This window comes from Nerophis lumbriciformis, linkage group LG24 (assembly GCF_033978685.3).
Source record: "Nerophis lumbriciformis linkage group LG24, RoL_Nlum_v2.1, whole genome shotgun sequence".
Lineage (NCBI taxonomy): Eukaryota > Metazoa > Chordata > Actinopteri > Syngnathiformes > Syngnathidae > Nerophis > Nerophis lumbriciformis.
This window is the reverse complement of record NC_084571.2, coordinates 20,234,690-20,250,009: the sequence shown is the minus strand read 5'-3', so window position 1 is coordinate 20,250,009 and position 15,320 is coordinate 20,234,690. Positions and strand designations below refer to the sequence as shown.

The window sequence follows — 15,320 nt, the reverse complement described above, 5'->3', positions numbered from 1 at the left end:
TCACTACACACCCTAGGAGGATACAATAGCTCACAAGCGTCACAATGTAAACAAATGCCATGGGTGGATCTACACCTGACATCCATTGTAATGATACCAAGTACAATAGCGTATCTAGTCGATTTTTGGTTTAAAAAAAAATATATTATTATGTTTATAAAGTCAGGAAATACGTCCCTGGACACATGAGGACTTTGAATATGACCAATGTATGATCCTGTAACTACTGGGTATCGGATCGATACCTAAATGTGTGGTAGCATCCAAAACTAATGTAAAGTATCAAAGAAGAGAAGAATAAGTGATTTTTACATTTTAACAGAAGTGTAGGTAGAACATGTTAAAAGAGAAAATAAGCAGATATTAACAGTAATCGATCAAGTAGATTAATAATCATTTTTTACAGTTTGTCCCTCATAATGTAGAAACAATAATAGAATGATTAATGACACAATATGTTGCTGCATACGTCAGCAGACTTTTTTTGTGGTCCCCTTTATTTAGAAAAGTACCGAAAATTATGTAAATACATTTTGGAACCGGTACCGGTACTAAAATATTGGTATCGGGACAATCCTTGTGTAATGTGTATATATATATATATATATATATATATATATATATATATATATATATATATATATATATATATATATATATATATACAGTATATATACAGTACATACACAGATACATTCATATACATATTTATGTATATGTATGTATAATTTTACCTACACTGTAAAAAAAATAAAAATCCTTGTAGATATTACAGTAAACAAAACAACTTCAAAACCAACATATTACGGTAAATTCCGGATAAGCGGTTGAAGATGGATGGATGGAAGTGTGGGTGGATGGTTGAAAGGTCGGAATCGGGTTTAAAAAATGGCGCAACATTTTGAGAATTTAGGGCATTGTAGAACTCTGAATATCTTTATAACGGTAAAGAATGGCAGCTTCGTCACTGGAATTTTACTGTAAAATTGATGGCGTTTTTAAAACATATTACTGTAAATGAAAAAAGAGTACCATCATTTGTTTTATCTATTCTGGCCACTGAGTTGCCAGTTTTTAACATACATATATGTGGTAGCCTTTTTCCATTTACAGTAATAAGCCGTAAAAACAATTACAGTAGATTTTACAGTAAACAACAACAACTGGAAGTTCAGTGGACATAATTCTACCATTAAAAGCAGTGGTAGAGTTTACAGTAATATGCTGTAAAAAACACCGAAAATGTTACCGTAAAATCTATTGTCATTTTTTACAGTGTACAATTTGATGGATAACTTGCTGTGAAACCATAGGTCAACCAGATATTTAACTATTTATTTGTATTTTGACCCAAAAAATTATTTGGAAAGTATGATAATATAATATTTGTTGCAATATCAGATACTATTAAAGTTTAAAAGGTATGCAATTTCATGCAGTACATATTTTTTTTCGGTCAAAAAAAAAAGAAGAATACATTTAGTTTGAAAATATAAGGTAGTTTATTGATGCATATTATTTCCAGGTGTTCGCGGACCATGTAAAATATTGTGGCGGGCCATACCTGGACCCCGCCCGGGCCTTAAGTTTGACTAAAGTGCTTTTGATAATGTTTGTCATGACGCATGTGCAGTCCCGCATGCCTTCTGCTGCGAGCACGGCCGGCGCCTCGGCTGGAGGCGCGCCGGGACACGCCTCTGCTCGCTTTGGCCGCATCGCGGGCACGCGCAGGCAAAGCTGCAGGCAATCTGCAATATGCGCACCTGAGATTAATCAAGACAAGCAGCATAAAGACCAGCGGACCCAAAGATCCTGTGCCGGAACGTAGTTCACTCCTCGTATGGTCCCCTTCTAAATAAAGGGGACCACAAAAAATGTCATTATTGTCTTTATTTAACAAAAAATCTTAGGGTACATTAAACATATGTTTATTATTGTAATTTAGTACTTGAATAACATAGTGAACATACTAGACAACTTGTCTTTTAGTAGTAAGTAAACAAACAAAGACACCTAATTAGTCTGCTGACGTATGCAGTAACATATTGTGTCATTTATCTACCTATTATTTTGTTGCGTTTCAGTGTTATAACCAGTGTTGGGTTAATTACTAAAAACCAGTAACTAGTTACAGTTACTAGTTACTTTATTTCAAAAGTAACTCAGTTACTAACTCAGTTACTTACACCAAAAAGTAATGCGTTACTGTGAAAAGTAACTATTCAGTTACTTCTTTTTTTTTTTTTTAAGGCTCCCATTAATACCCTTTTAGCCTTCATTTCAGTACTGTTATTGCACTGGAGAATAATACAATCTATTGATCAACTTGACATGCATTTGACATTTGCATCACTGAACTCTGCTAAGCCATGTGGTCTACGTACAACACACAAAGACAAAGATATGTTTCAAAGGGCCAATTTATTTCGGGCCAGAACAAATTGACAAAACTATTTTAAATAGCTGCAACATAACATACATAAGTAACAAACATCATAATAATAACATGTCACAACATAGCTGTAAACCTGTCTTCAACCAAGGAAGGCACACATGACATGATTATATGTCATGTCACTATATACAGCACACACACTGCTATACACACGCCTAACCAGGTCTTTTTTTCTCTCAAGGACTTGTGAAATAAAATCATGTCTTCAGGAGAGCAACACTGTACTGAAGCCCAGAACACTCTAAGCATTTCCCCAGTTTTAGTTTAGAGATAAGGAAAGATTGCCTGGCCCACTAGGATCCCTCTTTATGTTTGTGAACTTTATAGTCTATACATTTAGAGCAGTGGTTCTTAACCTGGGTTCGATCGAACCCTAGGGCTTCGGTGAGTCGGCCTCAGGGGTTCGGCGGAGGTCAAAACACACCCGACTCATCGTGTAAATACAAACTTCTCCTTATCAGCGTATTACGGATACGGCAACAGCAGAAGTCACACTGATTTGCAGGTGTTTAATTTGTTGTGAGTTTATGCACTGTGTTGGTTTTGTTCTTTGAACAAGGTGATGTTCATGCACGGTTCATTTTATGCACCAGTAAAAAAACATGGTAACACTTTAGTATGGGGAACATATTCACCATTAAATAGTTGCTTTTTAACATGCAAATTAGTGACATATTGGCTCTTAACTAGTCATTATTAAGTACTTATTAATGCCTTATTCTGCATGGCCTTATTATAACCCTAACCCTTCTACCCTGGCCCTAACCCTATAACCCTAACCCTAACCAAATAACTCTAAATTAAGTCTTTATTACTTAGAATATGTTCCCCTAGTGTCCAAATAACTCTAAATTAAGTCTTTGTTACTTAAAATATGTTCCCCATACTAAAGTGTTATCAAAAACATATAACTGTCTTGAATTTGAAAAATAAAAAGAAGGGTTCGGTGAATGCGCATATGAAACTGGTGGAGTACAGCACCTCCAACAAGATTAAGAACCACTGATTTAGAGTAATGTGATAATCAAACACTCTAGAAGTCTAGAATGAAAGAGTATATAAGAGAATTGACAGAGTGTGTACCTTCAGTGATGAATGATGAGCAGAGGCAGAGTTTTGAGTGTGTTCTTGAGCTTGCTTTCCATTTTTATGTACTCACTGTCCAGGTGCCATTTGACGCCCGGTATCATGCTAATTAGCTGCCTGAAAGCGGGTAACTCCACTGTAGAAATAGCCTGCATGTCGTCTAGCACACACGCTGCAATGGCTCTATCAATGTTGTCCTCGCTAGCAGTGCCTCATTAAAATCCAGCCGCTGTTGCTTAGGAGGTGAAGTGTGCCTCTCTTTACTAGCTTCGTCGAAGCATGTTGCTTTTGTAGCTGTTTCAGCAGATTTGAATTGCTGTTTTGGTCAGTAGATGGGATCTTTGATCCAAGACACAACTTAAATTTAACTAAAATGTTATTTTCTTTGTGCTCGACAAAAGAAAAGTAGTGAGAATACCTCCATGTTAAGAAACTCGGCTTCGGCTCCGCCATGATGTCTTGTTAGTAAACACAGACACATCCCCCCGCCCCACACCTACTCAGTGGCCTAGTGGTTAGAGTGTCCGCCCTGAGATCGGTAGGTTGTGAGTTCAAACCCCGGCCGAGTCATACCAAAGACTATAAAAATGGGACCCATTACCTCCCTGCTTGGCACTCAGCATCAAGGGTTGGAATTGGGGGTTAAATCCCCAAAAATGATTCCCGGGCGCAGCACCGCTGCTGCCCACTGCTCCCCTCACCTCCCAGGGGGTGATCAAGGGGATGGGTCAAATGCAGAGGACAAATTTCGCCCCACCTAGTGTGTGTGTGACAATCATTGGTACTTTAATTTTAACTTTAACACACACCCACACCCAGCGCGCCTCTCTCTTCTCCGGCTTGTGACACAGGAAGAATCAGAAGGACGACACTGCAACTCTCCAATAAAACACACTCAGATCTTCTCATTTTCTAGCTTATACTACATTAAAAATAACGTAAAATAACGTAAAATAACGCAGTAACGCATCATGTAGTAACGGTAACTGAGTTACTGAATATAAAAAAATAACGCGTTAGAATACTAGTTACCGCCAAAAATAACGGCGTTACAGTAACGCGTTACAAAGTAAGTAAAGTCTGAATGCCGTTAGTTAGTCCCAACACTGGTTATAACTTCACCTTTATCTTTACTTTTTACACCAAAATGCGTCCATTCTCCCTTTTCTGTCTACACACTGTGTCTGCTTGTAAGTACTCCGTGTGCGCTGCCGAACATGCTCCTCTGCTTGTAAAACCAGCAATGTCACGACGTGACGACGTACCGTCATGCCCGGGAACCGGTACTTTTCAAATAAACTTTAATCCATTAGTACCGCGGTACTATACTAGTACCGGTATACCGTACAACCCTAGTCCTAAGAATAGATGCCCAAGTGTTTGACTACCTTGGTTCCAGGAGGTCCAGGTCCACCAGGGTTTCCATATGGGCCAATGGCACCCTGAAAGCAGAGACATGTGATTAGGAAGGACACCCCAAAGAGGTGGTCACTGAGCAGCAGAGGTGGGTAGAGTAGCCAGAAATTGTACTCAAGTAAGAGTACTGTTACTTTAGAGATTTATTACTCAAGTAAAAGTAAGGAGTAGTCACCCAAATATTTACTTGAGTAAAAGTAAAAAGTATGTTGTGAAAAAACTACTCAAGTACTGAGTAACTGATGAGTAACATACACACACACATATCATATATATATATATATATATATAGATACACACACATATATATATATATACACACACACACACATATATACATATATATATATATATATATATATATATATATATATATATATATATATATATATATATATATATATATATATATATATATATATATATATATATATATATATATATAAATACATTGATATATACAGTATATAATTTGTATTTATTTATTTTGCCGTTTTTGTTTACATGTTAAAGGTGTTTTAATGAATATACATGCATGTTTAACACATATGGATTCCTTTCTTTCATGAAGACAAGAATATAAGTTGGTGTATTACCTGATTCTGATGACTTGCATTGATTGGAATCAGACAGCAGAGATGATAACGGCCACGTTTTCAAATGGAGGAGAAAAAAAGTTCCTCCTGTCTGTCTAATACCACATGAAAGTGTTTGGTTTTTGGCATCTAATTTGTCCAGCTTCCATATTCGTTTTTATACACTTTACAAGAAATACATTGGCGGCAAACTCCGTAGCTTGCTAGCTTGTTTGCGCTGGCTTTCGGAGACTCTTATTTTGAAAGTGCATGCGCGATGGAGCGGCACTTTTATTGTGAAGACAGGAACTGTGTAGTCAGTCTTTAGGCTTTTGACGGGATGTACGGTTGAAATAAAAAAGGGTCTTTTTTCCTTCACAATTTTGATTGATTGATTGAAACTTTTATTAGTAGATTGCACAGTACAGTATATATTCCGTACAATTGACCACTAAATGGTAACACCCCAATAAGTTTTTCAACTTGTTTAAGTCGGGTCATGTGACCGCCTGGCTCTGTTTGATTGGTCCAACGTCACCAGTGACTGCATCTGATTGGTGGAACGGAGTGAACGTCACCAGTGACTGTATTTGTTGAAACGCAGGCACTATGAAGGTCTGTCTGACAGACCAAAACAAACAAAGCGTGCATTAACAGATCGATCAAAATTAGTAGCAAGCTGAATGTAGATAAAAGTAGCGGAGTAAAAGTAGCGTTTCTTCTCTATAAATATACTCAAGTAAAAGTAAAAGTGTGTTGCATTAAAACTACTCTTAGAAGTACAATGTATCCCAAAAGTTACTCAAGTAGATGTAACGGAGTAAATGTAGCGCGTTACTACCCACCTCTGCTGAGCAGGTACAATATGAAAACATCACACAACCTCTAAGTCGGGGTTGTCCAAGGTGCAATACCTGTAACACCTGTGGGCCATGTACTGTACCTGCCACATGTACAGTAAGAAGCTCCATATATGGCAACTGGTTAGGCGTGCCATCAATGATCGTGTGAGCTTGAAAGAGTACATTTTTGGAAAAATACATCAAAAAAAAGTTTCATTTAGATTTGTTTTCATATTTTACAGTGATTAACTTATTTTACACAGATAACTGTTAACATTTGATGTATAGTTATTATGAAAATATTACCTCAAACACCCCCTGTACAATTAATGTTTTTTCTGTTGCGAGATTAAGTATATTTAGCATTTGTTATTATTATTAAATATTTCTGGTATTATATTGATCATGTATTTATTTTATATATATATTATTATTGCTGACAACTAATACAGAGTTAACATCTTAACAGCGATGGCATTATTCCAATAACAACATTACCGGTGCAAAAGTGAAGCCGCAATGTTTACGGTAGGGTTGTACAATATACCGGTACTAGTATCGTATTGCGGTACTAATGAATCAAATAATGGAACTATACTCTGTTTGAAAAGTACCGGTTCCTGGGCATGGCGGTGCATCGTGACATTGCTAGTTTTACAAGCAATGTCATTTAAATGTGGTCTGCCACTTCATTGTGTGACCTGCTACATCACTTTATTGTGAACCACCACATTATTTTAAAGTGGCCAGTCACATCTTTTTATCGTGGCCAGCCATATTTATTATAGTGGCCAACCACATCATTTTAATGTGACCGCCCCCAAGTCATTTAATGTGACCAGCTACATCTCTTTAGTGTGGCCAGCCACATCTTTTTAAACCACATAATTTTAACGTGACCCCCCCCCCCCCCCCCCCCCCCCCCCCCCTTTCTCCTCGTTCCAAGTCATTTAACGTGGTGCCCCACATCATTTTACCACCCCTGAGTCATTTTTATGTGGTCTTCCACATATTTTTAAAGTGGCCAGCCACTTTATTTAATGTGTTTCTGTGTTTTATGCACATCATTTTGTGACCTGCCACATCACTTTATTGTGGACCACCACATCATTTTAAACTGTCCCATCTTATAATTGTTATGTGGCATGTGCGTCATTTTAAAGTGGCCCTCCACGTTATTGTAATGTGAGCCCCCAATTCATTTTACGTGGCCAGCCATATTTATTACTGTGGCCAGCCACTTAATTTTAATGTGAGTCCTCCCCCCCCCCAAGTCATTTAACGTGGTGCCCATACTTGCCAACCTTGAGACCTCCGAATTCGGGAGTTGGGGGGGGTTTGGTGGTAGCGGGGGTGTATATTGTAGCCCGGAAGAGTTAGGGCTGCAAGGGTTTCTGGGTATTTGTTCTGTTGTGTTTATGTTGTGTTTATGTTGTGTTACGGTGCGGATTTTCTCCCGAAATGTGTTTGTCATTCTTGTTTGGTGTGGGTTCACAGTGTGGCGCATATTTGTAACAGTGTTAAAGTTGTTTATAAGGCCACCCTCAGTGTGACCTGTATGGCTGTTGATCAAGTATGTCTTGCAGTTACTTACGTGTGTCTGTAGAAGCCGCATACAACATGTGACTGGGCCGGCACGCTGTTTGCATGGTGAAAAAGCGGACGCGGCGACAGGTTGTAGAGGACGCTAAAGGCAGTGCCATCACGGCACTCCCTCATTATTGTTGTCCGGGTGAAAATCGGGAGAAATTAGGGAGAATGGTTGCCCCGGGAGATTTTCGGGAGGGGCACTGAAATTCGGGAGTGTCCTGGAAAAATCGGGAGGGTTGGCAAGTATGGTGGTGCCCCACGTCATTTTAATGTGACCTCCCCCAAGTCATTTTATGTGGCCGGCCACATTTTTTAGTGTGGCCAGCCACATTTTTTAGTGTGGCCAGCCACATCTTAAAAAATATTCAGTCTTAGGCTGGACTCCAGGGAGGGGGTCCAGACTGAGGCCAAGGGGAAAAAAACTCATAGCCATAGCACACATAAACATGTTACATAGAATCAACAAAACTTGCAACTGTCAACTTGACTTACATTTCCCAAGCAAGTTATCCATCGACCTATAAAAAGTATAACAATCAAAACCTTTTTAAATTGTGTGGCGAAGCTATGACACATGAATATTCATACACATTCACTGTTATAAGTGGCCCTCTGAGGGTGGCCATACTTTCAATGTGGCCCTCAATAAGAACCAGTTTGACACCCTATATTAGTTTCCACTGCCTGGAGCTCTTCTTTCTCACATCTTGTTCCCTCCCCCCCCCCAACCGGCTGTCTGGGGTTCAGGACACGGCCCCAAGGTCCCTCTGTTTGTGTATGGCTGCTCTGCAAGACCTCACGTTATGACATATGGAGGTCATTTTCCTTCCCCCTGCACTTTTCCACCAGTAAATGGGGTACCACTGTGTGAAGGCCGCTCATCCATCACATCCTACCCCGACCTCTCCCACCACCACCACCCTTCCTCCTCCTTTGTCCCACTCACTGGAGGCATAGGATCTAAAATCCACGCACATTTAGTACCGTATTTTTCAAACCATAGGGCGCACTGGATTATAAGGCGCATTAAAGGAGTCATATTGTTATGATTATTTTCTAAATGTAAAATACTTCCTTGTGGTCTACATAACATGTAATGGTGGTTATTTGGTCAAAATGTTGCATAGATGATGTTTTACAGATCATCTTCAAGTCACTTTCTGACAGTCTCTTTAGGATGGGCCGTTTTGTGGGCGGTCTTATTTACGTGCCTCCACTTTCTTAACTGTCCTTCTCCCCGTCATCTTTGTTGTAGCGGTGTAGCGTGCAAGGACGGGGGTGGAAGAAGTGTCAAAAGATGGCGCTAACTGTTTTAATGGCATTCAGACTTTACTGCAATCAATAACAGAGCAGCATCTCCTCATCCGTGGCTCACTAGTGCAACAACAACGCCCGAAATGTGTCCCGTGAAAAACCATCCGACCGGAACTCTCTAATAACTAAAGTTCCTTGGGTGAATAATTTAAAACTCACTACACCGGTATGTTTTAATGCTTTCATGGTGAGTTTACTGACAGATATAAGTTAGAACTTTACACTACTTTATATTAGAAATGGCAACAGCGGAGGATGAATGTCACATAACAAGAAGATAGAGAAAAAGAAGATTCTCGACTACGGTTTCGGCACAGACTACACATTTTCAGGATTTATGCAGATCCATATACAGATCAGCAGGTACCAGAAGGTAAGAAAAGTTGCTTTTGCATAATATTGTGAAACAAAACGCCCGTTAAAATGTCTGCTATTAGGTGTCATTTTGCGGTCCTTATACACACACACCATAGTAACACTCGTATGTTGAAGAGTACGTCTGACTACTGTAGCCGTAGCGCGCCGACAATCAGGCGGTGCGGCTTCATAGCTTTTTAAATGTCCCATTTTCAATGAAACATTTAAAGTTTGGGTGTTGTTTACTGGCATCATCTTGCAGTCTACACGTACCTCTTATGTGTGACTGCCATCTACTGGTCACACTTATCATTACACCATGTACCAAATAAAATAGCTTCGAGGTCGGTAAACACAACCAAAAGTATCTCCTATGTGTGACTGCCATCATATTGCAGTCTGCACATATCTCTTATGTGTGCCTGCCATCATATTGCAGTCTGCACATATCTCTTATGTGTGACTGCCATCATACTGCAGTTTACATATATCTTTTATGTGTGACTGCCTTCATATTGCACTCTACACGTATCTCTTATGTGTGACTGCCATCATATTGCAGTCTACACGTATCTCTTATGTGTGACTGCCATCATATTGCAGTCTACACGTATCTCTTATGTGTGACTGCCATCATACTGCAGTCTACATGTATCTCTTATGTGTGACTGCCATCATATTGCAGTCTACACATATCTCTTATGTGTGACTGCCATCATATTGCAGTCTGCACATATCTCTTATGTGTGACTGCCATCATATGGAAGTCTGGACGTTTCTCTTATGTGTGACTGCCATCATATTGCAGTCTACACATATCTCTTATGTGTGACTGTCATCATATTGCAGTCTACACGTATCTCTTATATGTGACTGCCGTCATATTGCAGTCTACACATATCTCTTATGTGTGACTGCCATCATATTGCAGTCTACATGTATCTCTTATGTGTGTCTGCCATCATATTGCAGTCTACGCGTATCTCTTATGTGTGACTGCCATCATATTGCAGTCTATACGTATCTCTTATGTGTGACTGCCACAATATTGCAGTCTACACATATCTCTTATGTGTGACTGCCATTATATTGCAGTCTACACGTATCTCTTATGTGTGACTGCCATCATATTGTAGTCTAGGCGTATCTCTTATGTGTGACTGCCATCATATTGTAGTCTACGTGTATCTCTTATGTGTGACTGCCATCATATTGCAGTTTACACGTATCTCTTATGTGTGACTGCCATCATATTGTAGTCTAGGCGTATCTCTTATGTGTGACTGCCATCATATTGCAGTCTACACATATCTCTTATGTGTGACTGCCATCATATTGCAGTCTACACATATCTCTTATGTGTGACTGCCATCATATTGCAGTCTACACGTATCTCTTGTGTGACTGCCATCATATTGCAGTCTACACGTATATCTTATGTGTGACTGCCATCATATTGCAGTCTACACATATCTCTTATGTGTGACTGCCATCATATTGCAGTCTACACGTATCGCTTATGTGTGACTGCCATCATATTGCAGTCTACCTGTATCTCTAATGTGTGACTGCCATCATATTGTAGTGTAGGCGTATCTCTTATGTGTGACTGCCATCATATTGTAGTCTACACATATCTCTTATGTGTGACTGCCATCATATTGCAGTCTACAGGTATTTCTTATGTGTGACTGCCATCATATTGCAGTCTACACGTATCTCTTATGTGTTACTGCCATCATATTGCATTCTACACGTATCTCTTGTGTGACTGCCATCATATTGCAGTCTACACGTATATCTTATGTGTGACTGCTATCATATTGCCGTCTACACGTATCTCTTATGTGTGACTGCCATCATATTGCAGTCTACACGTATCTCTTGTGTGACTGCCATCATATTGCAGTCTACCCGTATATCGTATGTGTGACTGCTATCATATTGCAGTCTACACATATCTCTTATGTGTGACTGCCATCACATTGCAGTCCACACGTGTCTCTTATGTGTGACTGCCATTTACTGGTCACACTTATCATTACACCATGTACCAAATAAAATAGCTTCGAGGTCGGTAAGCACAACCAGAATTATTCCCTACATTAGGCGCACCGGGTTATAAGGCGCACTGTCGAGTTTTGAGAAAATGAAAGGATTTAAAGTCCGAAAAATGCGGTAATAATAAGATCATGGGGGCAGAAGTGGAAATACATCTCATCGTCAGTGAGATCGTAAATTAACGCTAGCTTTTGAAGAAGTTAAAAATGCTGAGCGTGGAGAATCCTAGCGCATTAAAACATGCTACTGGACCTTCTGCACGTTCTCTGGTTGTGAAAAAGTCCACACTGGAGATGGGATTCCACCTGGGTGATCCCTCCCATGTCTCTGTTTTGTATCGCTTCTTCCCTCTGGGCATATGGAGACACTTAACGGGAGCTCCTTCCCCTTCTTTGGCTGCGTATGAAGACGTATGGAAGCCATTACGGGCAGAGAGAGGTATGGCGATGGCTGAGAAGATCTTGATGAAAATGAGGCAGGGTTGCTGGTGCCAACTGGGCAGCAGACCAAAGGGCACGTGCAGGCGGGGAGTGTGAGGACTTTTACTTCTGTTTTTATGGACCATTAGTGAACAACACTCTCACTGCGGCTCACTACCTGCTGTTTGCACACACCTGTGTCGCTATACAGGTCACTTTTTGTCATTCTTAAGAATTAATTATTACTTTGTTAAAAAATAAATAAAAAAAAGCTAATTAAAGCTGCGATCTCAAACTTTTTTCACCAAGTACCACCTCAGAAAACACTCCATGTACCACCATGATTACAACATTAAATACAGTAGTGTAGTAGACCTAAGTATTCATCAAGTACCACCATGATGACAACATTAAATACAGTAGTGTAGTAGACCTAAGTATTCATTAAGTATCACTACAATGACAACATTAAAATACAATAGTGTACTACATCTAAGTATTCAGTAAGTACCACCATAATGACAACATTATAATACAGTAGTGTAGTACACCTAAGTATTCATTAAGTACCACCATGATCACAACATTAAATACGGTAGTGTAGTAGACTTAAGTATTTATTAAGTACCACCATGATGACAACATTAAAATACAATAGCATAGTAGACTGAAGTATTCATTAAGTACCACCATAAGGACAACATTAAATACCGTAGTGTAGTAGACCTAAGTATTCATCAAGTACCACCATAATGACAACATTAAATACAGTAGTGTAGTAGACCTAAGTATTCATTAAGTACCACCATAATGACAACATTAAAATACAGTAGCGTAGTAGACCTAAGTATTCATCAAGTACCACCATAATGACAACATTAAAATACAAGAATTTGTGAAAATACAAAAAGAATGCAATTGTAAGTTAATAATACTAAAACAGACTCGCGTAAGCGTGTTAGCATATTAGCTAATGCTAACGACACTAACGTCATTACAATAGCATGTACAAGTATGCATGAAAACGCTCCTACAGACATCACACATAGGACGGTTTAGTAAGTCAGAATTGTTTTAGATATATTGTAAAACTTACAAACGCTGCTGGAGTGACGAATAAAGGATCCATACGAGTAGAAACGCTATGGACGGCTGGAAGACTGAACGGTTCTCCGGTTTAAAATAATAAAGCAGTAATGGAAGGACAGTGCAGCAGCTGCAGCGAGCGAAAAGATGGCGCCATCGCACAAACAATAAAACACCTTCTCAGCGTATTTGCTTGTTTTGTTGTTGTTGTTGTTTTTTTTACTTTTTTTATGGCCTCATGGACGATTAGCCACACTGTTTTATAAGCTGCAGGGTTCAAAGTGTGGGAAGAAAGGCGCAGCTTTTATTCCGGAATTTACGCTATTCGATATTTTTGGCCACTTTAACATTACACACAGTTTGAACAATACAACTGTGTTTAAATATAGTAAAAGAAAACACTTTACCTAAATAATGAATCAAATCCCAATTAATGATGAACAGCCCATGGAACTTATTGGAAAAAATCCTTACTCGATGTTCCTTACTCCGACTGTCGAAAAGGAAGTTTTAGAGATTATTCAGAAAAGCAAGAACAAAACATCACGTGACATTTATGACCTCGACATGAGGACGGTCCGGAATGTAGCGGAAGAAATCATCAAACCATTCACATACATCTGCAATTTATCTTTTCAACTTGGACAATTTCCTTCACAAATGAAACTCTCAAAAGTCATCCCCATCTTCAAATCTGGAGACAAACACCACTTCACAAATTACCGGCCCATCTCCCTTCTGCCACAGTTGTCAAAAATATTGGAAAAATTATTTGATAATAGACTTCGTGGCTTCATTGAAAAACACACATTATTATCTGATTGTCAATATGGGTTCCGACAAAATAGGTCAACTTCATTAGCTTTAAGTGATCTAATAGAGAACATTACTAATGGTATCGAGAAAAACAAATTTGTTTTAGGAATTTTTATTGACCTGCAAAAGGCTTTCGATACCATTGACCACCAGATTTTGGTAAACAAACTGGAAAACTATGGCATAAGGGGAGTGGCAGGGAAATGGCTGAAGAGCTACTTGAATGAGAGACAGCAGATTGTTCAGATCGACCAACATCAATCTACACTCATGACCTTAACCTGTGGAGTCCCCCAGGGGTCGATACTGGGACCCACACTATTTATAATGTATATCAATGAAATATGTAAAGTATCAACACTGCTGAAGTTCATCCTCTTTGCTGACGACACAACCATTACATGTGCAGGTGACGACGTAAAGCAACTTCTGGCCTCTGTAACTGAGGAGATGATCAAGTTAAAAACTTGGTTTAATACCAACAAATTGTCTCTGAATTTAAAGAAGACCAAAATCATGCTCTTTAGCAATCGCTAAAGTGAAATACCCATCAGGATTGTTATTGATGATACACCAATAGAATATGTTCAATGTGTGTGCGTGTGTGTGTGTGTGTGTGTGTGTGTGTGTGTGTGTGTGTGTGTGTGTGTGTGTGTGTGTGTGTGTGTGTGTGTGTGTGTGTGTGTGTGTGTGTGTGTGTTTTGTCTCGTCTTGTCTTGTTTTATAGTAACAGTGGTACTATTGTATTGTTAGTGTACAAGAGCTTTTCTTGTTTTTGTTTGTATAGTATTGTTCTTGTATTATATTGTTTATGTTAAATGTGGAATGAGTGAGAGGGGTTGGGATATTATAAGCATCTGCTTCATCCAACCCCTTTTCAAGCCTTGCATAAATGTCCCTGCCAAAATGTTTTAAAAAAAAAGTGTGTTGTTGTACTGTGCAGGTTTGAAATAAATAATTCAATCAATCAACAAATAAAATGCATTTAATAAATTAAATTTGTTTTTTTAATCAAAATACATTTAAATTAAATGAATTGCACAATTAATTGTTATTTATTTAATTTAGTGTTATTTATTTACTTATTTTTAGTCATTGACTTTACATCATAATCTTAATTTTAGCATGAATATTTATATTCTAGTTTGAAAATGTTAAAATGTTTATAATTTTTGGCGAATTCGAAGGCTAATTCCTTGTTTTTGTCATGACAACAGATATATTGTCTGGCTGTGCTGAGCCACATTCTTCTATTTATGGTCATGTATTGCGTCAGGTGTCCACAGGGGACAGTATAACATAG

General features: G+C 38.8%; 1 protein-coding gene across 3 annotated transcripts in view; it reads right to left on the bottom strand.

Moving 5' to 3' along the window:
* Nucleotides 1-15,320, bottom strand: part of LOC133620351 (uncharacterized) — a 244,253-nt gene that overhangs the window by 175,803 nt on the left and 53,130 nt on the right. For all 3 annotated transcript variants that reach the window (XM_061981793.1, XM_061981792.1, XM_061981794.1), the window contains one exon: nt 4,930-4,983. In XM_061981793.1, the coding sequence (XP_061837777.1) occupies nt 4,930-4,983 (54 nt within the window). The remainder of the gene's footprint in view (nt 1-4,929; nt 4,984-15,320) is intronic.